A 27,561-nucleotide genomic window follows, 5' to 3' on the forward strand; every position below is an offset into this window, starting at 1 on the left:
ACAGCTATCGAATGACAGTTTTCTTCTCTAAGATGCGTTTTAGCTGCCGATGGTTCTTTAATTCGATAGTTGTATGGGATATATCTAGATACCGCAGGTAGATCAGAGAGTTTATAAGCTATCTAGTGTTAAACAAGTAGTTTTTTCTGTAAGAAGTGTGTCTCAGCTTTTGAAGTGAACTTGATTCTATGATTGTACTGGGTACATTCAGACATCAGAGACAGACAAATTAGAAGCAAACTCAACGCGTCAATTACCATATATCTCGTCGGATAAGGACACCGGCATCTGACTCACTCCACTGCCCTCACTAGTTGTGTCTGTAGATGGCTAACCTCGCCTGGTCAAGTGTGACCACCTCTTTGCCGAGCTTCTCTAGGTAGACTCTGAGCTCCTGCACTTCGGCAGTCACTGCAGTGTCTCACACATTGCGCGGTGCACGACCGCGGGCTTCTCGCACTCCTCCAAGCTCGCCTTCAGCTTTGTAAGCATGTCGTGGGGCTTGCCTTCAGCTTTGTAAAACATGTCGTGAGGATCGCCTTCAGCTTTGTCAGCATATCGTGAGGCTTGCCATCTAATAGGGGTCGCGGTGAAATGGGGTTGTCCAAGATATGCCTGTTAGCGGCAAATTAGTCGAGTTTGGCATACGTCATTGCCTTTCTCCTAATTTGTCAATGGAAGGGAGCTTCCTGCCCTGCCTAGCCCAGGCGTAAGCATTATCGACCCGAGTAGTTACATCCATGCACATAGTCTCCAGGGCCGTTATCCTGGTTACGTCCTTACATTTCTCCCAGGCAGTTACGGCCGCTGCAGGAAACTTACGGTGCGCCAACGTGCACAGGACCAGCAAGTTGCGCAACTCGATTGGGATGGCGTTGCGCACAAGGAACTTGCCGGGGACGCCACATGATCAAATATCCCTAGCGTCTTCTGCGCCGAGATTCGTATAAATATATCCTAACTTAACCTCGGATTAAGAATGTACACTACAGACTAGCTATATTAACAGGTTAATTTTATACCTATCTAATACTAAATCTCTAGAAATATATAATTACTTATTCTTCGTATAAATATATCCTAACTTAACCTAAAAAGCAGTCTAATTCAAAATAAATGGTATAATAACGGCAATTTACTAGCTTAAGGGGAGAACGGCTCACCTCGAGTAAACCGCTTTTGAGTATGAGTCAGAAATAGAGGGCTTGTTGACGCGGGCGAATATATCACCGCTGGCGGGTATCCGCGTTACGCAGCTAAAAGTTGAAATCCTGAATATCATGTTATCCTAACTGCAATGTATCAAATGGCAAATTTTGAGGCAAACTTCCAATTATCATACACAGCTTTCTGTTTCAATTAAAAATTTTCATGCTCGTACTGTGGGGACATGTTTTAGGAATGCCCTCCTTCAGTTTAAAAACAACTTTACTCCTTTCCATCGCCCCGCCATCTCTCCCTCTTCCACCGCATCCACTCAATTCAACCGAAGTCTTCTCTGCTAACTCACTTTCCAATTTACACTTTTCTACGTCCTCCTGCTGCCCTACCACCTGGGCCAGGTTAGCCTTACCTTCTCCGGTGTTGCGGGCTATCTGCTTCCCCACAATATGACAATAGCTCCCGCCAACTCACTGAGCCACATCTCTACCGCCTACGATCCAGCAACTTCTTTTTCTCTGCTCGGTGTCAGTACCTGGTGATGGCCAACGTCAGGACCGACTCTTCAACTCCCAAGCTGATACAGACTCGGATCAAAAATCCATTGATGCTCACAAGTCGCCCGCTAATATCCCGAACAGCTCTTCATCACTGTTGGCAACACTTCTTTAGCAGCCCCGCAACGGCGTGGACTCTGACGAAGAGTTGGAGATTGATCCGCTGTCTGGTTTGCCCTGGGTTGCGGCTTTTCTTCGTTGTTTCCTTCCTTTCCCAGTGCCTATCACTAGCGCCCCGTCAGCCCACCCCCCAGCTACCACGTGCTAGGCAAGTCGACAACGCCGGGGCGTATGAGTGATGTGATTCGAAGAGGGTGCCATCATAAATGAACGCGCAATGGGTCAAGTCGTAAGTGACAGGTGTATGACGTGAATAAAATACCTGTAGGTACTCTTCGGCGTCGTGCGGAAGCAACAAGTGGTCCGAGCGCATCATTTACCCTCAGCCTTCCGGGGAAAAGTGGGATTTTACCCTTTTACAGCACATCTGCGTCTGCAGCCTCGTCTCGACTTCGGCGAACAAGAGAAGCGAGCTTTCCAAGAACCTTTGTGGTCGCGCCCAACTCGATCTTCCCGTTTCCTCACCATCACGTCGGCCCCCACGGGGACGCGCAAAGACCGCAAATCATCATGGCGTCAACTGAGCCCGACCCGCTGCTGATGCTACGGCAATCAATCGGCGCGAACAGCAAGATCATCCCAACCACGTCGCCCGACTCGTCCGAGGAAGCGCCTCTCGCAAAGGCGACCCATCTCGTCTTCACGCATCCGACCCGCGTTGCTGTGCCCATGGATGTCGCGACACGCTTTGTGTCGACAGAAGGCAATGCCGTCGATCTACGCAGCATCTACTTTGCCTGGCTGAACCACGAATTCCCCGTCCCCGAATACAATGCGATTGCCACCAAGCTGAACGAAGAGATGGCCGGTAAATATACCGTGCACAAGTTCGCCTTTGTTGAGCGTCTAGAGCTTTTCACCTGGCTGGAAGGTGCCAGTGAGGAAAGCGACTTCATCAAGCCTTTGACCGGCGATAAGGACGCCGCCGCCGCCACGAGCGCCGCGACGGCAGGCGCCGCGCTCAAGACGGCACCTACGGCATCTGCGCGCTCAGGACGCGGTACTCTGGACCCCCGCCTGGCCCAGATTTACAACGGGGAGCGCCGCATGGGCGACCGGAATACGGTTCTCAGAGGCATTAAACCGACCGTGAGTCCCAAAGCCCGCCCTCCGTCTACAAATGCTGATCATCCGGCACAGGACTTCTCCCACGTCCGGAAGCTCGCCGTGCCCTTCATGACGCGCAAACCAGGCGCCGCGCCGCCGGCGGCCGGCATAGGCGCCGCCAACCCGGCCCTCGCCCTCAACCAGAAACCTGCGCGCCGCCCAGACCCCATTATCCTCCTCTCCCCGTCCGCCTCATCCCTCTTGCGTATGTCCAACGCCAAGCCCTTCCTCGAGGGCGGCCGGTACACGCCCCCAGACCACAACACAACCGCCTCGATGCTGCACATTTCGCGCACCATCAAGGACATTGACCCCTCGCGGCCCATGCGCTTCATCCTGGTCGAGGGTCCCGAACAGTTCAAGCCCGAGTACTGGAACCGTGTGGTGGCCGTCTTCACGACGGGCCAGGCCTGGCAGTTCAAGAACTACCGGTGGAGCAACCCGAACGAGCTATTCAAGCACGTCCTCGGCGTCTATCTCGGCTGGAGGGGGGAGCAGCCGCCCGACTCGGTGCGGGCGTTTGGGCACAGGGTGCTCGCCTGCTCGGTTGAGAAGTGGAGGGACCCCGGGCAACCCGGCGCAGAGACCAGTCGGTGGAGGGATAGGGAGGTGGTTGAGGGGATTTGGAAGGCTATCGAGGCAAATATGAGAGCAAAGGGGTGGCGTAAGGATGCGGCTCCTACTTCTATTTGAACTGCGGTGGATCTTCTAGGGGCAGGTTGGTGCTGTTGTGTACGTGTGGGAATCTGAGATTGGGGAAAGCAGGGCATCAGACTGTACTAGTTTCGGTGCATAAAGTTAGGCGTTCAGGCGGCGTTTATCTACAGGTGGGTTCGGGAGTCTCGGATGACTGAAACATACAATGTCGTTTATTCTGGCTGTAGAAATGATATCCACCACTATGTCTGCTTGTTGAGCTTCGGAGGGTTGGCGGCGAGGGCGTATGGGCTGACTTGCCTGTGTTTGATCGTGTAATCTGGTGACAACTCCATGGTTGGCAAAGGTACGTCACCCTGACTTCATTTGCTAGAAGGCGAACGATCTAACTACCTATTTAAGGCTATATATGGAGCATGCGCTACGCACCCGTGACTCTAATGAGAGGAGCAGCCACGAAGGTGCGGACTGAGTCGAGGCAGAATTGAGTATAACTGACCCAGAATGCCTCGATAAATACCCGCCTTCACCATCCCAAACGACCAGACATATATATATCCCCCTACCTCTTATGCGTGTAATTAGACTCCATCGGACTCCAGTGGGGGAACAATACCTACCCAATGAACCAAATGAACATGAAACAGTCTTTCCAGCACCCTTATACCCTTCCTAGCTCATTTTAATACATAAAAAACAGAAGTGGAAGAAGAAAAAGGGTGAAAGGAACCAGCCCGTCTTCAATCAGAGCACAAAATCACACCCGCAACGAATACCAATGCAGCCAGCAAGAACCCCTTGGTCTCCGTCGACCGCCGCCGCCTCCGCCTTTTGTCCATCATATCTGCACCCCAGTCCCGCTCCCGGTCGTAACCGTAGCCGTGCGGCCGATGGCGATGGCGCGGCGCCGTATACCCCTTGGGATAGATGACATACTCCTCCACGTCGCTGTCATTGGCATCATCATCGTCGGAAAAGGGCCCTCCAGTCTGTCTGGTGCACACGAGCGTTTGTCGGTTGTCGTCATCTTCGTTGTTGTGGCCGTTGTTGTCGCGGGGCACTATGGCGCTGCTTCTGTGGCGGTTTGTGCGATACTCAGCTGCGGATGCAGTTGAGGGTAACGATGATGAGGAGGAGGAGCAGCAGGACGGAGAAGGGGACGGGGCCCGGCGGCGGGGTCGGGCCCGCTCGTCGTCTCGGCACGTGTGGTGCCGGCGCGAGCGCGGCATGGGGTGATGGCGATGTGGGCGGTGGGATCCCGGTAGTTCGTGCATGGCGGGCTAGGTCCTTTTCCTGGCACCGGGAGACAGGGTTGGGAGGTGCAGGCGTTTCTTTTTGTTTAAAAAAGGAATCGGGTGTGAACAAAGACGTATTTGTCGACCGTTAACGAGTAGAATAAAAACACGGGTTGAATGAACTGACAATTCGAGGTTTCCAGAGGGGAAAGAGAAGGTGGCAAACAAGAGAACAGGGTCTGGGCAACTGGCCTGCGTTTGGATGGATTAATACAAACCGTGCCATGCTCCTTCTCGTCGAGCCGCAATCATTGAAACCAACCGGGAGGGAGGCCACACCATCCTTGCCCCGCCGTGCTGGGGAGTTGACGTTTTGGCCCAGTATTTCGCAGGCAGCAGGCTTGCATCTACTTTGCCTTGCGATTTGGAACTGCAACGCAGGGCTCGGGCGGGTTACTGCACCATCCGGTGTTAGCGGTGGTAGGTACTGTAGCTTATACCTCCGACCAATGACACAGGCTACAAAGTTACAGCTGCGGCCGCCTTTTTGAAGACCCGGGAAATGCGGGCGGGACGGCACCTGAGGTGTTGCTGGTTGAGGCGGCGCAACAGCCGCCTCATGCGGCCCACCAACCCACGACGAGTGTCTTTGACACCGCCACGCCTGGGCACATCCGACCAAAGGCGAAATCGTCATCAAAAACGCTCTCTCTCTGCCGTCCAAACAAGCTCGGCAGAAGAAAGGAAGGAATGATGTCGAATGAACAGCCGGTCTCTCACCGGTAGAGCCCCACTCTCCACCTATCCGCTGGCCTTGGTGCGAGTTCACGGAGGAGCGGGTCGGCGATCTTGAACACCGTTGTGTCAACAGACCATCATAGAAGATCAGACGACGAATACAGAAACACACGGCCGGTACCATGTCGTGGTGAAGACATCTTGGCTTAGATAAATGTGGTGGCTGGCAATGAGTACAAAACATTATTGGTGGGGCATCTCATCCTCCCTGAAACTGCAATTGCCGTCGACCGAGCGACATTGGTCGGTACCTACGGGTTAACCAGGCCGCCCAGAACCCTAGATTGTTTGTCCTTGATGGCAAAGTAACACGACCGCAGGCTGTGTCGTTGGCAGGCCCCATCCAATCTCCGTATGGTCAGCTACAGCAAGGTTGGACTTGTACCGTACCTAACAGGGCCGGAGTCTGCTGTTGTGAACTATGAGGCGGGAGCCCGGTTGGCCACAAGGATGGGTGGGAGTACTTAGCCAGGTACTTGCATTGTCGTGCTCCAGTACGACGAGTTGAGCCTGATCTTGCGCAACATTATCAGATACGACACAGTCGGGAACCGTCCGTAGCCCCAAAATGAAAGGCAAACGGATCGCTGGGTCTCATATCGCGTAAGGCGCATAGCCACCTGAATAGTCGCAGGGCAAAGAAGAGTGCGCAAGTGTGGTGGTAATCCCCCAAGGCAGCAGCAGGCGGGAATTCCGGCTCGCTCTACTGCGTCGTCATCAAGTGGTATCAGTTAGCTCTTTCAGCCTCCGAATGAGGTCTGCGATTCAAGATAAGGCGGGAAACAAAATAAGAAAGAAAAAGAAACTGCCGATCACCTTTCAGGCTGGTTTCAGGAGTGATGGGAAGCGGCGGGAAAACTTCTAGAAGCCCCGGAAGTCGCGGAGAGGAAGGACCGGCTGTGGAGTTTTTGACCCCGGCGCTGGCCTTAGCCTCACAGGATCGTCCCTACTCCCGACCCAACGCCGGTGCTTTGCAGCACAGCTCAACCGGAAATGATACGCCCGTCCTGGATTGCCTTGGTTCGTCAGAACACCCGCTATTGAATATTATCATGTAATGGACATTCTGCTGGAAGACCCTGGATCCATGTACTGCCACTATCCGGTCCGCTATAGGCCGTACTGACAGCGAGATCGCATCATCATTGCACGAGGTTGGGACGAGTTTGTTGCGCACATCATTACCTAGACGATCCGCATGGCGTTCGAGAAACTTTTGAGCGGCTAGCTGGCGGGCTGAATACGCTGTTGAACTCCATCGCCATGCAGCAAGGGAACATCCGGGATGTGCATGCCATGTGGCTCCTCTCTGGGCGTAAGTGGTGCCGATGACCCGTTAATATGCCGCGCGAGGAAATCTGGAACCAGGGGCGCGAGATTGCTCGGGCGCGACCAAACTTAGGCTAACTCAATCCCTGGCCCCACCCGACAAAAGAAAAAAGGACTCGGGTCGGCCTATGCAACGTAGTGTAAAATTCACGGGCTTCGCAGGGCAATATATTCTCCGATGATACACATTACAGTGTACACTAGATATTTTGATCCGAACCAGCTTGCCTACACGAACAGTATGGGCGGACGGGAGTCTAGAACTTGTGTGGGGGATGCCATGCAAGCCGAGTGGCGGAAGAACGCTTGCTTTTGGTGAGGCGTAACTTGAGCCTTGCGGCGACCGGGCAATTCCTGCGCACCCCCCTGGTCTTCTTGGGGTTTCTCGCAACATGTGGCTGCTCTCACCACGTGGCCCGGATCCACTCAGAACCAAGCTTTCTTTTCCCCTTCTGCCACGGAAGGATCCAAATAGACTCACGTGGCGCGATCCCGTCCAGAAGTACCGGTACACACCCCCTTCACCTTCCGGCGCATATATGTAAAACGGGCAACGGTTTGCGCAACCGCTGCCGCTACCCTGCACTCCGTGTCTCCGATCTGGAGTCAATCTTCGAGAAATAAGTCCCCAGATTCACTCACGTTCGTGGCCTCCATGCTCTCAGGGAGATAGTTGTGCTCCGGGCACCCCGCGCGCGGGTCCGCTGTGGAAGTTGCCTGGCCCAAGTTCACTCCAACAGACTGCGAGCGGCGGAAATGAGGGCGGCAGTATCACCTCGTCTTGCTAGCAGGATAAGGCCCGTTCTAGCATCGGTTGCAATCTGTTCATCAGCCACCGAGAATTGCTCAGTTCTTCGCGCGCACAAATGATTTGATTAAATCAGTACCTCTCGCTGTTCCTAAGCTCCTCGTGGCCTTTTGATCGTATTAGGCAACGATCGTCACCCGCTTCACACTTGTAGCCTGATACCTCCGTAAAGCCATCTGGGATCGCTAAATAGCGGTATGAAAAAAGCACAGGGATGCTTGAAGAACCAGTGATGAGTGAGGGTGTAGACCAGCTTTGTAGCCTGCTGTAACCGTCTGCAGGTACCTTGATCTTACTTATTCCGTTTTGTCTCTCATCTAAGGCAGAGGTCTCTTCATAATTTGAACGTGGTATGATCCTGCAGGTTTACACGGCGACCTGCCAATCCCGGTCGCAGAAGTTACCCCCACTAATCTGACGTACAGTGTACATGACATCGGGCATGCAACGCTGCGTGGTGGTGTGGAAAATATGGAAGCCCGAGAAACAAGCGGCTGGCAACAGTTGCTATACCAGCGTTTCTTGACTTCGTTGGCAGCTAGCCGTAGCGTGTAGGAACCATGGAAGCCCAAAATCCTAAAGCCGCTTGAACGCTTGTCATCCGGCTCCTTGAGTCAGTTCGGAAGGCATGATGGGAATGGGTGGCTCTTTGATATCGAACCATCCTTCCCTCCAATCCGTCCTAATGAACCAGTGCTCGGAGGCAAGCTACCGGCGGGACGAGGGAAGAAAAGGGACACTACATCCACTCTAAACCGTGACAAGTTACCGTCACGGGGTTCTGGTAATCCATCCAGTCGGATGGTCACAATATTGGACAATCGGACGATTTCGCAGTAGAGTGAGCGGGGACAGTCCCTCCCGCGCACCGGTGCAAGCGGGGCAACCGCGGATATCCTCCATAACTTTTTAGCCGTTAAAAAGGATGAAAGAAAAAAAATAAAAATAAAAGGGCGAAAAAAGGGGCAGAGTCAAAACCAAAATAGGATCAAACTCCATCGTTGAATTGGGTTAGAGTGTTTAAAAACCCTTGCCAGGGTTGCCATCCGCGGCTGACCAGAAACAAAATTCAACAAAAAACAGCCCTCCCTCCCCATCACGGTTCCGGTCGTCTGTTGCTGTATTTCCAAAACGACTCCTCACGCACAAATAGGGCCGGTGGAGCGGTGGCTCACAAACTTCAGCTCACGCGGACAGCAAAACCTCAAGACATCGAGAAACCGGGATCCGAGCAAAGCCCCGAGTTCCACATCAAACTTGGGTCAATGTGACACAGGTCAGCGTTTCCCTTTGGCTCAAGCGCGTTCATGCGCCCATTTCAACAAGGCTCAAACACTGACAAATGGCAGCCTCAAGATCCGCCTACCTGGTGCCTGTGCCGTCTCCAACCATAAGCAGGAGACACTGTTGCGCTCTGCGATTGGCAGCCACGCACGCCAAAAACTGAGACTCTCTTGACCACCCTGCTCGGTGATCACGGCCCTTGGACGGGTAAAACGAAAAAAAAAAAAAAAAAAAAAAAAAGTGCGTGTTAATTCCAGCAGTCGTATCCCCCATCTCAATCCTCACAAACCTCGTTGTTGGCTCCATGATGGGCCATCTCACCATCCATTACCTTATCCGATCATCGGACCATGCGGACGCCCGCAGCATCGGGAACCCGAGTTTGGACCGCCAGCGCGGCTGCCGTGGCATGAGGAGCTCTCTACAAGTTCTCAACGCGCTCTTTGCATTTGCATTGCATTCCCTACACCGTCAATTCCGTCTGTGGAGAGGAGGTGCCGAGCTGGTGATGAGCAAGCCGCCGGGAAGGCCTGTGGACAGCGCGCGGAGCTGGCCGGATGCCCACCGAAACAAGAGTCAAGCAGGCTGCTCCAAAGGCCACAGCATGAGGCATGTTTCTGCAAGAGTGCGGGTCTCGCATTACGAGAAGATTGGGAAGATTGGGATGCCAAGCACTCTTTGCGGACCCCGCTCCCAGTCTCCGCTGAGACAACGCACTCCCACAAGCGCGGACATGTGGGCTGCAGGGGCCTCATCCTCAAAGCAGACTAGGCCGGCGTGGGAGAGATCCCTGAAGCCACGCGCAGATCTCGCTCCCCGGCTGTGACGACTTTTGCTGCGAAGGCAGTTCCGTGTCGGCCATGCAGGAATGCGACCGCCATGGAATTGGCGGCCAGCAGTTCGTTTGCGAGCTGCCACGGTGGCAGCCAATTGACCGCCGTTCTACCGCCTTCGCTGGCCCCACCACATGGACGGAGCCGCTCCATCACTGCCTGACCGCCTTTCTTTCTTTCCCTGTGTTTCTCGCCCTTACTCCAGGGCTCATCCCGCCGCCACTCCTAGTCTGGGCGCATCGCTGAGCTTTCAGCCCGCCGCCAATCCTTTCCGCGTGGGAAGTTCCCGCCGTAACGGCCGGGCTCTCTTCCACGAGGTGGCTTGTCTGCATGGGAACACATACCAAGCGATTGGGGCACCGCGTCCCACATTGCAGCTCCTTTGCCCGAGGTGGACACTGTGCCCTCCCTGCTGCAACACCGTTTTATTTCCTTCACGTGGCGGATGAGCTCACAGGCCGTGATTGTTTTCCCGTCCGGCGCCGTGTGCAAAGCTTGCAAGTGCTTACATGTCATTACCCCCGCTGCCGCAAAATCTACCCACCCGTGAGACAGGCAAAGCGGTGGGGAATCTTTCAGAAACCGACTAGTACCCGGGAAAGTACATACATAATCCAAGCGGAGAGTATATCTACTTGTGCCGGTTCTCTATCAGGAACAGGGTAAAAAAATAAGAAAAGAAAAGAAAAGAAAGGCAAGCGGGAGAGGGAGAAGAAACGCACGACAGTAGACTTGGCAGAACCACCCCTGGGTGCCATGCCATGCGGAGGCTCTGGGCACATTGCGGTCTACAGCAAAGAATGAGGGGAAGCGGCGGTCACCTTTAGACACCTTGGACACCGTTTTCACTTTACTTTATTTTATTTTATTTTACTTTGCTTTTTGAATTTTTAAATTCTTGCATTATTATTTTTTTTTTCCTTTCCCAGATACCGTTGGAAACACAGTTCTCGGGCGGCTGGGGTTTATTTTTGTCAGTTTCCCAAGTCACCGTGCCAAATCTGAGCCCTTTTGTCTGCGGCCAGCCGAGTGGGCCATCATGGAAGGTGTGCGACTGAGCAATGCCAGTGTCGCCAGACGGCAGGCGGCAGGCGGCAGTGACTGGGCAGCCCCCACAGCCCGGCTGCACGATCAACGGCCCATCCACTTATCTGTCTTCGCAGCTCAGAAATGGCTGACGAGAGGTACCTGTACCTGTACCGTGGTACAAATGGAACCTCTGGCACCCATCCGGGATCCCCTGTCTCACACACCACGCCGTCCCCTGGCTCGCTGGCTGCAGTTCATTGTCTCTCTCATCCCCTCCCGGGCCCGTTCCACCTCTCGCTCCCTGCCGGCCGTCCCTCTTTTATTTGAACCGAAGCCTGCCCAGTCCCGGCGACGCCCGCCCACACACACACCCTTCCCTTAATATATCCCGCTGACTTCGCCCTTTTTTTTTTTTTTTTTCCCTGGTGTTAGATGGCCGCGGCGTCAAAGTCGTCTCGCTCGTCATCATCACCTGAAACACCATCCAATTCACTTCCCCTCCGTGAGAAGAACGTCGGCACCTCGCGCAACAGATCGCCCTCGACTTCCTCCTTGGCTGCCTCTCGGTCCGAAGTCCCCGCAGCCGCTGCCACTGCCGCTACCGCCGCCGCCGGGCCCACCAGTTCCCATCGGCCGCACCATCTGAGCCATCCATCCATCAGCTCGCAGCGGTCGGGCGGCTTGCTCGCCCTTTTCGACAGGACTATTGCCGGTATTGGCGAGCCCAGAGTCCGGCCGCGCCAGTCTCTCACTCGCATCTCGACCGGCCTTGAACAGCCTCTCGCCAGCGGGCGATCCAGCCCAGACCGGATCCTTCGCGGCACCAGGCCGGCGCCCAACTACACCACTGCCGTCACGTCGTCGCCCACCAACGGCAGGCTGCCTAGCCCAACTCTCGTACCCGGGACTCCGCCTTCGCAGCCGTACAGTGAGACGGACCCCTCGCAACCTGAGCCGACCTACGTTTCTCGGCTAGACAACAACAAGATGCACCAGACATCGTCACGGCTATTACGCATGACGGACGATGACCGTCCGTTCACCAAAGTAAGTGTGCCTCGCGCCCGCCCGTTGTACCATCAGCGGTCTGTGTGCCCAATGCATCACTAACCCCAAACCTTAGGACTTCAAAGACCTCTTTGCTACTTTGATAGTTAGCCTTCTGCCGCTCTCGGCGCATCGGGTGCGGCTGACCAAGGTCGAGCACACGTTTCTGTCGGAAGATGCCATCAACAACCTGGGTTCGCTCAAGTTCTCCCAGTCGAACCGCATGCCAGATCCGAAGGATCCGTCTAGGATCGTGACGACCACGACGACTACTACCTTCTCGATGGCAAAGGATATGGCCCGCTCGATCTGCCAGCGGTTCCTCGAGGCACGATTCATCGAGTCGGCAGACGGGAGATACCAGCAGGTCTACACAATGAAGGGCTCGGTCTGGCAGCTGACGCCTAAGGGAATTTCGATCCTGGACCGCTTCTGTTCGCGGAACGGCATCCAGCAAAAGCAAGTTGCTGACCTCGTCGGCACGTCTCTACCGCAATTGGTTACGCTGGAACGAGATGGACAGACTGACAAGCTGCTAACCGATCGAGGCACTATCGAGGTCATCTTCCGGCGATTTATCGGCGCCAATGGCCCCAACGTGAAGTCGAGCGTGAGCTCGGCCGACTCGGATTCTCTGAGCGACTACAGAGACGGCCTCACGGGCGTCAAGATGGCGGCCGAGCGCAAGGTGGGCGGCAGGACGTTCAAGGACACCTTCACGGGCAAGGCAGCAACCGACTGGCTGATGGACTGCTCGAGCACTGTCGACCGCAGAGAGACCATCGAGATTGCCTCACTCTTTGTCGAGTACGAGCTCATGGAGGCGGTGCAGCAAGACCGGGCCCACATGATTCAACATCCGGCCCACAACCTCTTCCAACCGACCAAGCACGCCATCTATCAGGTCACGGCCAAGGGCCGGGATCTCGTCAACGGCGCTCTAGCCAGAGGACGTCCGTCGGAGAGCGAAGGGCTGTCGGCCTCTCGGTCTGCCGGGATCGCGCGGGATTCCCAACACGCAACGGTTGGACAAGATCCTCAATGATCCGGCACTGCGTCTGCTGTTCCGCGAGAACCTGCGCGAGACTCACTGTGAAGAGAACCTATCCTTCTACATTGACGTCGACGAGTTCGTCCGACAATGCAGGCAAGCCATTCGGGCCGCGCAAAAGAGCCCAAGCAACGCGGCGTCCCTGGACGGTATCAAGGAGATCATGGCGCAGGCATACGGCATCTACAACGCATTCTTGGCTCCAGGCTCTCCCTGCGAGCTGAACATTGACCACCAGCTGCGGAGCAACCTGGCGACCCGGATGACCAAGGCGGTTGGACAAGATGTGGCCATGATCGACACGCTTCACGAGGTCACTGCTCTCTTCGAGGACGCTCAGAATGCCGTCTTTAAGCTGATGGCCAGCGTAAGTTTCCTTCTTGTTTATGATTCCCGCGGGATCGGAACTGACTGGACATGCCCGGCAGGACTCGGTTCCCAAGTTCCTCCGCAGCCCGAAATACGAGCAGACGCTAAAGAATTACGACTTTGATGCCATCACGACCAATCACTCTCAAAGCCGTGCTCCCGAGCGAAGCCAAAGCAGGTCAAACCGCAAATGACTGTCTAGAAGGCCCTCCTTGAGACGTCTACGGTGGTCTCGGTCCTAACAAGGGGCGGGATCAAGGCCGAAAAGGCAGAACGGCTTCTTATGATGCTGGCAACGATGTAATGTGTCAGTCTTATTGTCTTGTACTGTCATTGGGGGACTGGCTAGCATGATTCGATTTTTTGGCATGAGGAAGCCCTATGGGTAGCCTCCCCGTGATATATCCCTTGATGGTTGCTTATTTTAATTGTCCTTTCCTTTGTCAAGTGACGATATACAGGCGTTCGGGGGGGTGGGGGGGAGGGCGAGACGGTGGCATAGATGGGAGAGCTGATCATCGGCATACGCGTTTAACTTTTTCTTTCCCTCTCTTGTCATGTGGTGGGGCGGTCACGATATCGGAGGGGCGTTCCGTGTAGCAGGGGGGAATGGAAAGCTGCGGGGTTTACAAAAGTCCATTGGCGGCGTCCCCGAAGAGGTTCATGACCGTTTCTTCAAAGGCATGGTTGGGCGTTGGATGCAAGGGGGGATGGATGGGAGGAGGTAGGGGAAGTGCGGGTTTTAAAGAATGGGGCACTAAAACCGAGGCGACGATTACTGGCGGTTGATGATTCTATGAGGAGATTCATCCTACGCGAAATGGCAAAGGCAACTTTAGAAAACGAAATTTTATCTAATCCGTTTAGTGTTGGCTACTGTCAACAGAACTGTGCCTGTGTGATGAGTGAGGAATGTGGCGACTTTGGTGCCCCTACACAAGCGAGCTGAAGGGCACGTTATTGAAGTAGGTGCTGGAATGCGCAACCAGTCGGGCTCCTGATGCTCGGCATTCTTTAACGGCTTTTGTTTGATTGCTGAACATGTTTACAGAATCAGCTGGACTCAAACCGCAGCTGCTCCGACTTGCACTACCTGGCCCTCGGCTGGTTGTGACGGATAAGGGATGGAACATAAAATCCGCACCAGATCCGGGACAACCTCCCGCTTCAATGTTACTCAGTCGTATATCCAAAGACTCCGTTCTCCCTGCAAGAATCTACCGCTACTGATCGTTCTTCGATAGTTGAGCGCTCTCAACTCAAGTGTCACTCGTTTACTTTACTTATACTCAACATAGGCTCTGGGCCACTTGCGTTCACTCTCACTCTCTTGCCCACCCCCTTCCTCTAGACCGAAAACCCATTGCTCACAACATCACGTAGGCCAAACACTCGCGTTAAGCGAACCAACAGGTTCCAGAGGGGAAAAGAAAAAAAAAAGAGAGACAAAAAAAGAAAGAAAAAAGAATATGCAGCTCATCGCCCACCTCGTTCTCGCCACCTCGTTGGCCTCGCTGGCCTTGACCGCCCACCACCATCACCACCACCATCACCACCGTCACCCTTACCTCGAACATCATAATCACCCGCGTGGAGATGTCGCCGCCGGCGCCGGCGGATCAGACGGGGAGACTGTCATTGGCTGCGCAGCTCCCGTTTCGGGTGTAAGTCTGGATAACTTTTTATTTATTTCTTATTTCTATTTTTTATTTCTTATTTATTTATTTGTTTATTTGTTTTTTTTTTAAAAAAAAATTTTTTTATTTTATTTTCTGCCCTCTCGGTCCCCCCGCCCAAATCCCCAGTCCCTCTTAGGTTCATCGTGCTATATATGTATGCCTGATGTATACCTCACGCCCCCCCCCCCCCCCCCCCCCCCCCTTCCATTGCTCTATGATCGCATGCACATCCATCGCTAAGTTTCGTCGGATGGGATATTCATTTGTCACCAGTCACCCACGATGGCCGCCCCGAGGATCTCGACCTTTGTTGCGCCGGCGGTTCCCCCGAGCTCGGGCGCTGCGACTACTGAGCGGCCTGAGTCGTTGGTTACGGGTGCTGCGCCTGCGGTTGGGAGAGGTGCTGGGGTCGTTGTTGCCGTGGCTGGAATTGTGGGTTTGGGAGGATTGCTTTGAGGGGGGTTGCGATTGACCGCGGGTGATTGATTGCGTGCGGGTTGTAAGGCTAGGTCGTTCGAAGGTGGCCGGGTTAGTGTGTTTCGTCCTTCTGTCTTTGGGAGGGTTTGGTTTGTTAAACTTGTTCCATTCTAACCCTCTACTTGGCGGGGGTGAAGATAGGTGTCCTGGGATTCGGTGTTTGCGTTTGGCATCTTTGTTTCTGCTATGGTAGCTAATTTGTCAATGGATAAAGCTACGGGCAAGGTTGAAGCTGTTTAGTACCCTTAGGATGTGTAATAGGGTTTGCCATAATAACCTTGAACAGACAGAAGTACCAGCGCAACATTGACTGTACAATCTCTATTTCATTCAGCAAAGGGTATAGAAATTATCACAAATTAAACGTGTCCCAACCATTACTCCATATGATGCAATGCTCCAAAAACATATGCTGCTCGAATGCCCGCGACCTTTTGATACACCTGATGACAGCCACTTTTCCGGCTCCATTAACCTCAATCTAACTCGGCAAGAAAAGGCGCAGCCAAGGTTGGGCCCGTCCGCGCCTGCGGGGGTTGTGGCCGCAACGGAGGTGGCATACTCGCACGCATCATGCCGCCCACAGTAAGGGAAGGCGGAACAAACCGCGTCTCGTTCTCGTCATCGTATGGGCTCATCTCCGGATAATCAGGATGGCCCTTGTTTCGATACCGCGTGTTGCTCGGGCCCGCGGGTTTGGCATTGGCATTGGCGTTGTAGCTATCCCCGTTATACGTCGCGGACCGACCACCGCCTAGAGCTTGCCAGAGAACATCGTCGGATAGCGCACCCCTGCGGCTGCTGGTATGGTCGTAAGGCCCTCGGGGGACTGGATTCCCTTGCTTGGCAGTAGCATGGCTGTCTGCATATGCATAAAGCTGGCTCTGCGCGCGGGGTCGGGGAGCAGCGGCCGCGGTAGATGGAGACTTTAGCGGCCACTCGGGCTGGTACTGGCGGAAGAAGGGCGTATCCGGCACGGGGACTGATTGTGACAAGTCCGCTGTTGATCGTGCCAAAAATAATGTTTTGGACATGGGCGTTGCTGCGTATGGCACTGGCTGGTACTGGTATTGGAAACCGTTATAAGCCATCGGTGGGCTCTTTGCCGATAGCGAGGGACTCGTCCCAACGCTGCTTGTTGATGCCGGTGACCATAGCAGACTGCTTTGAACGCTGTAGCAGGAATGGGAGGAGGCAGCCGAGCTGGGGCGGCTACTCGGAGCGGATGCGGAGGGGTAGTTGGTGCTGGTGCTGTTGCTGCTGCTGCTCATAGCGCTCGATTCACTGACAGTACTCGAGATGCTTCCGGCGGTTGAGAGTAGGCTTGGTTGGGAAAAGGCGCCACTGCTCCTGCTGCTGTTGGAGCTGGCAATCTCGGCCTTGATCTTCAACCGCTCAACTAGTGCTGCATGAGATTTTTTGAGTGTCTTTTTGACGAAGCTTGCCATGATGACATTGCAGCGCATGTCCACGTCCTCGCGCAGGTAGAGACCTGTTGGCGGCACTTTGAGGCCTAGCTCGACGGGCTGCGGGGGTTCGTTTGGAAGGGAGCCGCCGACGGTCCACTTGTCGCGGATGGCTGCCGGGGCCCAGTACGTCAGCAATTTGAACACGAGTATTCGGCGTACAGAAGATGTTGTGGAGGCTGGGATTAGCTTACTCAGTCCGGCGGGCGCATAGCAGTGTGTCTGGAGGCCAGTCGGCAGGTCGTGAAATGCACAGGTGTATGTGACATCGCCCGCCATCAGCCCTCCGGGCAAGTAGGAAATCTTATCCGTCAGAGAAAACCATTGACAGTCCTGCTCGTCGGCAGATGCATGAGAGGGGGCCGGAATCGGATGGCGCTCCTTGACCAGCGGGTTTAGGTCGATCATCTCTTCGTGGTCATGGAGGAAATCGAGGACAACCTGGCGTGGCACGCCCGCTGGGAGTGGCGTGACGGTGGTGAAAACGCTGCGTTTCGACATGGCTTCGCTGGGGTGGGTTGTTGATGGTTCCTTCTGTGTAAGTCTCTATCTCTTGATGCCAAAAACTAAGCATCAAGCGTCCGCGACTCTGCAGCATTGAGTTTGCAAAACAAAACGAAACAAAACAAAACAAACCAAAACCTGTCCAATTCCCTCGTCGGTGTTTCCACCTTGTATATACAGAGGAACTAGATCGTCCATTCTCAGAAGGAAGCGGCAGCGCCCCGCGGCTGTACGGATCCGTCTGATTAGACAAACGGCACGGTTATTGTTAGGTGTGGCGCATGCCCGATTTAGTCAGAATTCGGGGTCGCAGGGCCAAGAAAGGCCTGCGACCCCAACACGTGGGCCGGGCAGGGCGGTGCATCCGAAAATAGCGCGGAATGATGCCATCCCAGACACGCCATCCGACTGGTTGGGCACGGCTTCGGCACGCCCATCCTCCCGGTGGGAACGAGTGCGACGAGTGAGGTCGGGTGAGAATAATAACCAACGCCCTGCTGCCCAACCGCAGGTCCGATCCGGCTGTCGCGGGTCCGTGCTCGTGTCACATACTCGGCGCTGTGATCGGATATCACTGGCTGGCCCCCGTCTGGTTCGCGTGCCGTACAAGATACGGTATAGGACAGCACATACATACTTTGCCGTACCAACCCGGGACAATGGATGGGGGACCCGTTTGAAGCCCCTTGCAGCTGCGCATAATTGCGACTTGGTTGGCTGATGCGAGGCCTAGTCCCAGTCAGATCCGCGTCGTCTTGTTTGTCCCGCTATTAGATCTCCCTGCACCACCGTGCCAGAACGGCACTTAGCTTGACCGCGGCTGGGATCTCCTCGAGCGCGACATCCACTTTCCACATCTTGGCGTCCAGTCCGCCCAGACCGGCTGTTCCCCTGCCGCCCGCCGCCGCCGGCACAAGCAGGCCGAGTGCTACCAGCCGCTCCCACGCCATTCCTGCCGGCCCGCGCCCCCACACCCGCGCCCCACCGCCCAGCGCAAGCATGCCAGAGCTTGCCGACTGCACCCGCTGCCTGCCCATGAGCGACGTATACTCGTCGTATGCCATGGCGAAGTTGACCGTGTCTGTATGCGCCACAATGTCCAGCCGTGCGGCCGCAATGAGCATCGAGAGATCTAGGTCCGAGAGTGACCCCAGGAGGTGCAGCTTCGAGTCCGGCGCCTCGAGCGAGATACCGGCTACTGAGGACGTCGCAATCTGTAACGATAGCGACGTCGGCGAGAGCGCTGCGAGCGGCAAAATGCAAGTAGTGAGAAATGCGGATACAGACTTGGTGCTGTAGAAATGCGATTCTAGGTGGTCCATGAACCCCTGCGTCTTGTGGAGAGCCTATGTGTTGGTTAGCAGATTCTCAAGACGCAACCTAGCCTTGCATACGGTCGGTCGAACTCACCTCTACCTTTCCGTTCCACCAATCCCAAAAAGCCTGATGGCCCTCTAGTTTCTTGTCCACGCCCTCCGCCACCATGTCCTCGTCGTCGATGGTGAGCCCCTGCTTGCACACGTCCCAGTAGGCTGGCAGGCTCTTTGGCAGCGAGAGGTAGACATATCTGTGGCTGAACCGGCTTTTGACTCTTTTCTCGAGGCTTTCCACCACATCAATCCTCGTCGTCAGCCCGAGCACGGCAATAGGCGCCTTTCGGGCCTGCGCAATGTCGAAGAGATTGTAGAGAAGGGTTTGTCTGGGGTGTGTCGCAAAGAGGTCAAACTCATCCATTACGAAGACAATCGATTTGGACGTGATGCCGTCTTGGCCCTCTGCTATCTCCGAGGGATGCGATAACAGAGCCAGCAGCGAGGCCATAGTATCGGCATAATTGCTAGTCTACTCTTGTCAGTGCTGATTATCGATGCATACTCGATCCGGGGAGGGAAAAAAAAAAAAAAAAAAAAAAAAAAGAAAAACACACCTTGTTGACAAGTTCGTCCTCGATCTCCATTTCCTTGCCTAACTGTCGCCAAATTTCCCTCAGAGCCAGCTTATCATCAGTGTGGATGAAACCATTCAACCTCACAACGTGGAACTGATCCTTGTGGCGCTCCGATGCCACGGATATGATGGACTCTACCAGCTGTAACACTTATTAGCCTAGTGGTACTCAAAGAATGGCGGCGTAACTTACCGTGGTCTTGCCACACCCACGAGTCCCTATCACTAGCATCGAGTTGCCCTCCCCCGCGATAATGGTTTGTTCTACGAGTTGGTAGGCCTTCTCGTGCGCCTCGTCCTGTCCGCGAAGTTTGATCCGTCGCCTGCCGGTGCAGCGATCGAGCAGCACCCGCTTCATCGAGCGGAGATGCTCGTCAAAATTCGGGATATTTGGCTTCTGGTCTCCCTGCGCGGCCACGCGCGGTTTCGCTTCTTTTGTCCTTGGGTGACTGACTGGGTTGGTGTTGTCTTGCAGGCAGTTGCGGCATATCCAATCTTCCTTAGGTATCTCTGGGAGGCCGTAGCATTCTTGATGTACGGCCATGTCGCAGCTGTCGCAAAAGACGATTTCGTTGCCAGTTTCCGAGTCTGGTTTGAAGCAGATGGCGCATACTTCGTCGTCCTCCTCTTCGTCACTGCCAGGTTCTTGGTTCTCATTCGAGGCGTCTACCTCCATCTCGTCCTCGGTTGGCGAAGATGCCGCTTCTCTGCGCTTTCGGGCTGATCTGGACGGCGTTTCAGCCCCTACATCATCCAGCGCGTCCTCGTCCGGCCTTCTGTCAAAGGCTACGCTCTTCCGCCGGCGGCCAGCGGCTCCCCCTCCCTTGCGAGGGGTCAAAATCCCCTTGGGTACTTGTGCATCCTCCGGTAGCTTGCCGTTCGGGGCCCTTCTTGGGCGACGGGTCTGGGGAATAGATGTGCTAATTGTAGAACCGACATCCTTCGACTCTTCGTTTTCAGGTTGGATTGGCACTTCAACCATGGCCTCACGATCCTGCTTCCTGGGCCGGCCACGTTTCCTTTTAGCAGATTCGTCTCCGTTTGTCAGCGAGGCACCGTTGACACCATTAGCCCCGACTTTAGCAGTCGCAGCGTGGGCCTGTCTCTGCCGCGTCGGGCGCGGTGCCACGGCTGTAGCGCCTAACTCATCCTCACCCGAATCTGGCACATCGTAAACACTGGCTCTTTGACGGCTGGCTGGAATCTGTGGCTTCTTGGCTTTCGTCTTGTCGTGGTTCGGCTGCACCATTCGTTTCCCGCCCTCCGCTTCCAAGTCTGGAGCTTTCCGAGAATCTACGTTGGCATTGTTCGCGGTCGACGCAGCCGCCTTGCGGCGGCCACGCCCCGGGGTTTTGTTTGTAGTTGACGGTTCAGGGTCCGGAGCCGCAGCGATAGCAGGCGAGTCATCTGATGGCTTGAGGCGCCGCCTCTTGGAAGCGGTTGATGAAGGCTCCTCTTCATTTTGCGACCGCAGCCGCTTCCTGTCTAAAGTGGTGTTACTACGGCCTGCCATTCTGTGCAAGAGAAGTCAAAAGATTCAGGCTGATATGCTGCGTTGTGTTCTGGATAACATTATTTAGTTTCTGGATTTCCAGGTCGCAAACGTTTTGGCAAAGCAAGGGAATGGTAGCACGGTGCGTTCCCGGCTGCAAGCGCGTAGGGTATTTAACAGGGTTCAAAGTGGAGCTGTGCACTGTTCACATAGCCAATCAACAGGCCTAGATCTTGTACGCCAGCTCAATTCACCTCCCATCATGTGTACATCAACTGAGCAACGATTAGACGCTCTTGTTCGCCGTGAGTTCAAAACTTGCACCGTTTTAGACACCGAATCAAACCGAATCTACATATCATAGCTTTGATCTTCCTGGCGATGACAACGGTCAACATACCCTCGCTCCCAGCTCCTTCCCCCTTGTTCTAAGTGCACCTCCACCCTTAGAGCCCATGGTTGACGTTCGCCTCAATGATTTCGGGCTAGGTTCACGCGGGCTTGAGACATTCCCAAGTCTTGTGAAATCCCATTGATGCGTCTAACAACCCGAGCGTCCAATAGCCAACACAGTGAATGCTTAAGTAGTTTCTCTTTCCACCCTAAGGCGGGTTGCTCTATGCAACCAGTTACCAAGCCGCCACCCCGTGCCTCCCATGCAACAACTAGCTCTCCTAGGCACGCAATAAGCCACCCAAAACGCCGGTCTTGTGCTTGGCCCAAACAAAATAAAACGGAAAGTCTAGATACCAAACCACATCTTTAACCTCTCATACGTATAAAAGCTCGCCGCAGCCATCGGCACCACCTTGGCATAGCCAATCGTCAGCCCGACGAAGAAGCCACGGAAGCCGCCCTCCCTTATAATCAGCCTGGCCGTCTCGCCGATGCGCAGCCGGTGCCCGTCGCCAACAGCACCGCCGACCTGCATTCTCCTCCTGATTACCTCAAGCGGGTACGACGCCGTTTGCGAGACGAGCCCCGCTATGCCGCCCGCGAGAAGCTCGGCCCAAGAACGGAGCGGCGCGGGCTTGCCTGGTGGGTGGTGCGCCGGCTTGGGCAGCGTCGTATGCTGAACGATTCTCGGATGACGCAGGATGTCGCCGGCCGTGTCGTGCGTCAGGAAGGATATGCCTGCGTAGGGGAGCATGCCGAGGAGCGTTGGGCCGAAACCGCGGTAGAAGTTGGCCAACCCAAAGCTGGGCGTGAGGGACGGTGCCGCCGTGGCGGCTGCCGTGGCCGCGCCACGTGCCGTTGCTGCTGAGCCCGCCATCCCCGCCGCGGCTACCGGTTTCTGGAACTGACGCTCGTGGTAGATCTGCCTGCATATTGACCGCAAAGTTGACCGGCCGTCCTTCTTTGTCTCAAAGGCAAGCCGCACTCTGACGAGCTCGAGGGGGTATGTGAAGAAGACGGATGTCACGCCCGCCATAGAACCGCTGATGAGTCGCCTGAACGGTGTTTCCTTGTCCTTTCGTGGGATGACAATGGCCCGGATCTGCTCGTAGGCGAGGAACTTGATGGCGGCGTAGGGAAATATCCTCAACAGGGTCGCAGAGTGTCCTCTAAACAACCCCACGGGTCCATCTTGATGGTATATCTCCTTTATCGCCCCGCCAACACCGGCCCAAGACCCCGCGTACTTGACAAACTGCGGGTTGTGCGACTGGAAGAGAATCTTGACTCGGTCGAGGGGCGCGACAACCGTTTTGGCCTGGAGAGAATGTTAGTACTCCCGATACTGCTGTTGGTGGGCCGCGACGACTAAAGCCGACTTACCGCGCAACCTGCCACACCTCCCGCAACACCAGACCTCCACACATAGCCCAGGCTCTGTGTGCTCTTGGACTGCCCTTTGCGCGGGATCTGCGCCTCGTCGTCGGTGGGACAGACGGCGGGCTCCTTGTTCGGGGCTACCTCCGCGCGCGGTACATCGGTAGTCTCTCGAGGATGGTATGACGGTGAGACCCCCGGCATGGAGGCATGGCTCATGAGGGCCGGGGGCATTCCGGCACCGGCAGATCTGTGCTCGGCCGTCTGCGATGAACAGTCTTGAGATAAGCGGGAACGGTCGGAGCGGCGCGCTAGAGGCGCATCGCGCATAGGCGATGAATATATAAAGATGGGGCTTCACTCGGTAGTTGCAGGGCCCTGCCAGACTACAGAAGCCCAGATCTCAGATTGTAATTGTGTTAGATCAAGCAATATCGTGGGCGCGAATGCTGATAAAGCGTGGTTGGAATGCGCGAGAACAAAATGCTCGAATTCCGGAAATGTAACACCGAAACGTCATTTCTTACCGGCCGGGGCCGCAGCCAGTTTTTGGCCGAAGCCGAGGATTGCCGACACCCCGGCTTACTTCCGTTGGACCCTTAGACGGCGCCTAGGCGAGTGGGCCAACCAGCGCTCACGCGACACAACAGAACCCTTTTTCGACTCGACAACAGAGTTCCGGGCGGCCCGCGAATTAGCCAGCCGTGAGATGGGCCCGTCGAGCATTCTCTGGCAAAATGACAAGAGAACAGTCGTGCTCCTCGACCTCCCGCGGTCCATTGAAGAGGCGCAGGTCCCATCCAGTCAGCTGACAGCCGCGAACGTTGGGCCCGCCAGGAAACTCCGCAGGCTGATCTCAGTGCTGCCGCCGGTGTCTCCCTTCCCGACTCCGGAGCCGAAGGATAGTGGGTCCGGGCGGTTGGCGCTGTCGCCCTCAGCGCAGGTAACTGAGCTCATGACCACCGCAGCCGTTGAATCAGCCCTGGCGGAAATCGAAAAGTCATATTCGGGCCCCTGGTGCTTGCCACGTCTGTGTTCGCAGCCAAATCCCAAACCTCCGTCCTCATCCCCGGCGGCTGCCGCTTCGGCCGAAGCCGCAACCGGGGCTCCTCTCCGTCCCCACCCCGCCGTCGAACCTCCGGACTCTCATTACTTCCCAGCATCCTCACATGCACTCCGGGGTACAATCCAATCCCACCGCGCAACCTTCCTCTCCACAGCCCCCAAGTTCAACCTCATCCTCCTCGACCCGCCCTGGCCCAACCGCTCGGCCAAGCGCAAGCGCGCCGGCCCTGGGAGCTACCGCCCCGCCGCAGACTTCAACTCCATCCGCACGCTCCTCGCCCAGGTCCCCGTGGCGTCGCGCCTCGCCGAGGAAGACGGGCTCGTGGCCGTGTGGGTGACCAACGCGGCGCGGTTCGCCGATCTGCTGCTGACCTCCGTCTTCGCCGAGTGGGGCGTTGAGCTGGTGGGCGAGTGGACATGGCTAAAGGTGACGGCAGCCGGTGAGCCGGTGGTGAGTGTGGATTCGGTTTGGAGGAAGCCATGGGAGCGGTTGTTGATTGCGCGACGGAGGGCAGGGGAGAAGAAAGGGCCGGTGAAAGGCAAGGTGATCGTCTCAGTGCCGGACGTGCACTCGAGGAAACCGAATCTCAGGGGGCTTTTCGAGAACGAGGGGTTGTTGCCAGAAAAATATGAGGCGTTGGAGGTCTTTGCGAGGAATCTGACGGCTGGTTGGTGGGCGTGGGGGGACGAGGCGCTGTTGTTTCAGCGGAAGGAGTGCTGGGTTGAGGAAGAGGAGGAGGAACGGTAAAACCTGACTTGACATGACCTTGAGGCATAGAATGGAAATAGTACAGTATTGGGCGTCTAGGGCATATAATACATCCCGCCTCGCTGGCTCCATTCACGTTGTGCTTCTAACCCAGCAGCACCACACTGAAGCCCATTGCCAGCTTCCTGCTATTTCCCCCACTTCCGTCACCCGCAGTCACCGCCGTTTCCCACACTATATCGAGACATCCTTTTCCACCTCGGTCCATTTGTCTTCTCCTTTCCGCCCGTTCGTCCACTCCGCTTGGTTCTTCAAAAACTCTTCGGCTTGCGCTTTCAACACCTCCCGGTCTTTGGGGACTCGTTTCCGTGTCCGTAGCGGGATATCCGACGGGTCGGACTGCCGTTTGTAGTGCTCCTCTCTCGCCTGATACATCTTTTTGAAGATTGGGTAGTCGAATCCCTCCCGTTGGTCCTCAGCCGGCGGGTCTGGCCATACAAACGGCTTCACAAGCTCGGCAATCATCATCTTTTTCGAGCGCGGCCGGTACCACTTGCCGGTAGTGCCGCCCTTGCGCTTCGGTAAAGGCTGGTTGATGAAGGAGCGCACCGCGTTTACCTCAACATTGTAGGCATGATAGAGGTAGTCGCGAAGGTCGAGCTTATTGAACTGGAGCGGTACCGCGAATGTCGCTAGGTTCGGTGGTTGCTTGGGTTTGGGGCGGATGAAGGCGATTACGTGGTTTGGCCTGTACTTGAGGATGAGTATGTTGTTATAACTATCGGGGTGGATTGAGTCGAGGAAGAGCTTTACAGGAAGACTTGTTTTGTGCCAAATTTGCGCGGTAGCTGGGCTGCCGCCTCTTTTACCGACGCTGCGGTTGAAGCCATACCGTTGAAGGTGTTTGGGTGTCCAAAGGTGCGGCTCTGGATTTGAACCGGACGATTAGTTCACCAGAGTGCTGGGCCAGAAAGTCCCGTTGCGTTTGGAGGTTGCCGAGCTGGATTTTCCTAGGTGAGCTTTGGCTGTCGGACCGCTGGCGGCCGACAACGGCCGGCGGCTTTAGAGACTCGGCCATTGGGGCATGCCAAGCCATACATTGTGGACCATCTAGCCAAAAGGCGTTAGGTCCACAATTGGAGAACAAAGTCAACAAAGTTACACAGAGATGTATCTCATCTTTTCTCAGGCTGAAAAATGTATTGAATGCTCAGTGATGGCCACTGCCATTAACCATCTGAACCGGAACCCATGCTACCATGATCTATGCGAACAGAAAACTGCTCGTCGTTGCATGACGCTGTGTCATAACTCTAACGCTTGTTTTACACATCAAGACCGTCAATGACAATGCCCTTGGTCCAAGTCAGCTGCATGAGACGAGCAACCTCGTTGGCAGACTCCTCAGAAACCAGGACGCTGACCAGATACAGAGTTGCATCTAGGCCAGCGGCCACTCCCCCACTTGTGATGACACGAAGCCCACCTAGGCGCATCGCGGCGCGGCGGGCAATAGACTCGCGACGTGATGCACCCTTGAATGACATGGACCCCTTCCTACGGCGCATGTTAGCCGGGAGATTGTACTAGCAGTGACAGGCAGACACCAACCTGGCATTGGACGGGCGCCTAGCGTCCGACTTGCGCCGAATGTATGGGTTCTCATCCTCGTCTCCGAGATCGAAGCGCAGATTATTCACCACATATCGGGCATCTTCAATGACGTCGGTATGCTCGCCCAGGTCTCGGGTCTTGGCCTGGCTGCAAATGATCTCGAACTTGGTGACGTAGTCGGGATGGGTGGTGGCAGAGAGGCCGGACAGAATGCCCTGCTGGGCCAGGAAGAGAGCGCCAGTGCAGATAGAGAGCAGCGTGCGCTCCCGGCTGGGGTCGTTCTTCTGGAGTTCTGAGAAGGCCGAGATCAGGTCGAGCGGCTCGGCCTTTTCCTTCAGAATCTCGGCCGTGTTCCCGCCGAGGACTACGAGGACGTCGAAATCATCGAGGCGTTCGTGTGCCTCTTTCCACGAGATTTGGGAGCCAATGATGACGCCCTGCTCCGAGAGAACTTGGGGTTCGCCCGCGGCAATGGTGACCTCGAAGGCCTTGGAAGCTGTTTGCTAAGACATCAGCGGATGCATCTTAAGGCGCACATCTACAGAGATTGAGATGTCTTAGGCTTCATTGGGCAAGGAGCGCTCGGTAGGGAGGGAGTTCCAAAAAGAGCCACGCTCTGCGACATCTCCCGGCTCGTCACCAAAGGCAGATCGTAGATACTTACTGGGATCCTGGTAATCGTGCAGGCAAGTTGTCAAGACCTCCAGAGGACCGGCAAAGTCCATGAGGTTGAACTTGGGATGCAGGGCAAAGAGCACATCAATCGGCTCATCTGCCACTGCGGACGTCTTACTGGCCATCTTTGGCAACAATGATGTGAGGGGAAGGTAGGCTGATGCCTGTTGCTTGAACAAGTGCACGGAAGTGTGGGTAGTTGTTCGCGCTGTGTATCCGAGCAACGGGCAACAAGAGGAAACGATGGAGACGGTGCAACGAGAAATCCGTGGGAAAGCCGAACGGGAGATTGGGTTGACACCGCAGATGAAAGAACACAGATAGTTTTGTGCCTCGATGCTCACTGGAGGAAGGGGCCTCGCCCAGACCTGTCATGAGAGAGCCCTCAAAGAGAACCCCACCAAAGAGGGGCAGCCGTCTCCCCTCGATCCTGCATCAGTCGGTGGACATGGGCTCTGGACGCCTGGGGTTAACCCCACTTTGCTGTTTGGGATAGCGGGGTTTTCTGGCACTAACAATGCAAACCAGGCTGAAGCCGGGTCACATGGTGGGGTTATCTAGCTCTAGCGCGCGCAGGGCAGTGGAGTTTGACAACTGCTTGACATGGGACAAAAAAACACTACCATTTTGTACCGGGCCAATTTTTGAGTTACGCAAGCAAAGCATACTTTGACTCAGGTGCATCCGATGTGTCAGGGTCTACACATCTCACATCTAGGTTGAAAAGAACTGCGTTTTCGTTCCAATTGCCGGACGGCGGATTTTGCTACATGTC

The 27,561-nt window shown here is 55.4% G+C and overlaps 9 protein-coding genes across 9 annotated transcripts; 3 read left to right on the forward strand and 6 right to left on the reverse strand.

The window, feature by feature from the left end:
* Nucleotides 1-2,348: 2,348 nt before the first annotated feature.
* CDC73 (accessory factor associated with RNA polymerase II) lies at nucleotides 2,349-3,638 on the forward strand (the record flags this gene model as incomplete). Its single annotated transcript, XM_071064578.1, has 2 exons — nucleotides 2,349-2,927; nucleotides 2,979-3,638. The coding sequence occupies 2 exons, from the start codon at nucleotides 2,349-2,351 to the stop codon at nucleotides 3,636-3,638; spliced, it is 1,239 nt and encodes a 412-aa protein (XP_070920679.1).
* A 704-nt stretch (nucleotides 3,639-4,342) lies between these two features.
* MFIFM68171_09160 (uncharacterized protein) lies at nucleotides 4,343-5,179 on the reverse strand (the record flags this gene model as incomplete). The annotated part of the gene is made up of 2 exons (XM_071064579.1): nucleotides 4,343-4,676; nucleotides 5,160-5,179. 2 exons carry the CDS (start codon nucleotides 5,177-5,179, stop codon nucleotides 4,343-4,345), a joined length of 354 nt encoding a protein of 117 aa, XP_070920680.1.
* Nucleotides 5,180-11,350: 6,171 nt separating this feature from the next.
* On the forward strand, nucleotides 11,351-13,579 carry SST2 (uncharacterized protein; the record flags this gene model as incomplete). Its single annotated transcript, XM_071064580.1, has 4 exons — nucleotides 11,351-11,965; nucleotides 12,042-12,989; nucleotides 13,039-13,383; nucleotides 13,445-13,579. 4 exons carry the CDS (start codon nucleotides 11,351-11,353, stop codon nucleotides 13,577-13,579), a joined length of 2,043 nt encoding a protein of 680 aa, XP_070920681.1.
* Nucleotides 13,580-16,017: 2,438 nt separating this feature from the next.
* On the reverse strand, nucleotides 16,018-17,508 carry MFIFM68171_09162 (NACHT and WD40 domain-containing protein; the record flags this gene model as incomplete). Its single annotated transcript, XM_071064581.1, has 2 exons — nucleotides 16,018-17,120; nucleotides 17,202-17,508. 2 exons carry the CDS (start codon nucleotides 17,506-17,508, stop codon nucleotides 16,018-16,020), a joined length of 1,410 nt encoding a protein of 469 aa, XP_070920682.1.
* Nucleotides 17,509-18,281: 773 nt separating this feature from the next.
* ORC4 (origin recognition complex subunit 4) lies at nucleotides 18,282-20,971 on the reverse strand (the record flags this gene model as incomplete). The annotated part of the gene is made up of 4 exons (XM_071064582.1): nucleotides 18,282-18,857; nucleotides 18,922-19,353; nucleotides 19,439-19,600; nucleotides 19,652-20,971. The coding sequence occupies 4 exons, from the start codon at nucleotides 20,969-20,971 to the stop codon at nucleotides 18,282-18,284; spliced, it is 2,490 nt and encodes an 829-aa protein (XP_070920683.1).
* Nucleotides 20,972-21,692: 721 nt separating this feature from the next.
* LEU5_2 (coenzyme A transporter) lies at nucleotides 21,693-22,957 on the reverse strand (the record flags this gene model as incomplete). The annotated part of the gene is made up of 2 exons (XM_071064583.1): nucleotides 21,693-22,664; nucleotides 22,730-22,957. The coding sequence occupies 2 exons, from the start codon at nucleotides 22,955-22,957 to the stop codon at nucleotides 21,693-21,695; spliced, it is 1,200 nt and encodes a 399-aa protein (XP_070920684.1).
* A 475-nt stretch (nucleotides 22,958-23,432) lies between these two features.
* MFIFM68171_09165 (Methyltransferase-like protein 4) lies at nucleotides 23,433-24,536 on the forward strand (the record flags this gene model as incomplete). Its single annotated transcript, XM_071064584.1, has 1 exon — nucleotides 23,433-24,536. One exon carries the CDS (start codon nucleotides 23,433-23,435, stop codon nucleotides 24,534-24,536), a length of 1,104 nt encoding a protein of 367 aa, XP_070920685.1.
* A 195-nt stretch (nucleotides 24,537-24,731) lies between these two features.
* Nucleotides 24,732-25,387, reverse strand: MRP20 (mitochondrial 54S ribosomal protein uL23m; the record flags this gene model as incomplete). Its single annotated transcript, XM_071064585.1, has 2 exons — nucleotides 24,732-25,245; nucleotides 25,311-25,387. 2 exons carry the CDS (start codon nucleotides 25,385-25,387, stop codon nucleotides 24,732-24,734), a joined length of 591 nt encoding a protein of 196 aa, XP_070920686.1.
* Nucleotides 25,388-25,822: 435 nt separating this feature from the next.
* On the reverse strand, nucleotides 25,823-26,911 carry MFIFM68171_09167 (Class I glutamine amidotransferase-like protein; the record flags this gene model as incomplete). Its single annotated transcript, XM_071064586.1, has 3 exons — nucleotides 25,823-26,054; nucleotides 26,109-26,607; nucleotides 26,776-26,911. 3 exons carry the CDS (start codon nucleotides 26,909-26,911, stop codon nucleotides 25,823-25,825), a joined length of 867 nt encoding a protein of 288 aa, XP_070920687.1.
* Nucleotides 26,912-27,561: the final 650 nt, after the last annotated feature.

The sequence above is a fragment of the Madurella fahalii genome (assembly GCF_045866475.1).
Source record: "Madurella fahalii IFM 68171 DNA, scaffold_5, whole genome shotgun sequence".
Lineage (NCBI taxonomy): Eukaryota > Fungi > Ascomycota > Sordariomycetes > Sordariales > Madurella > Madurella fahalii.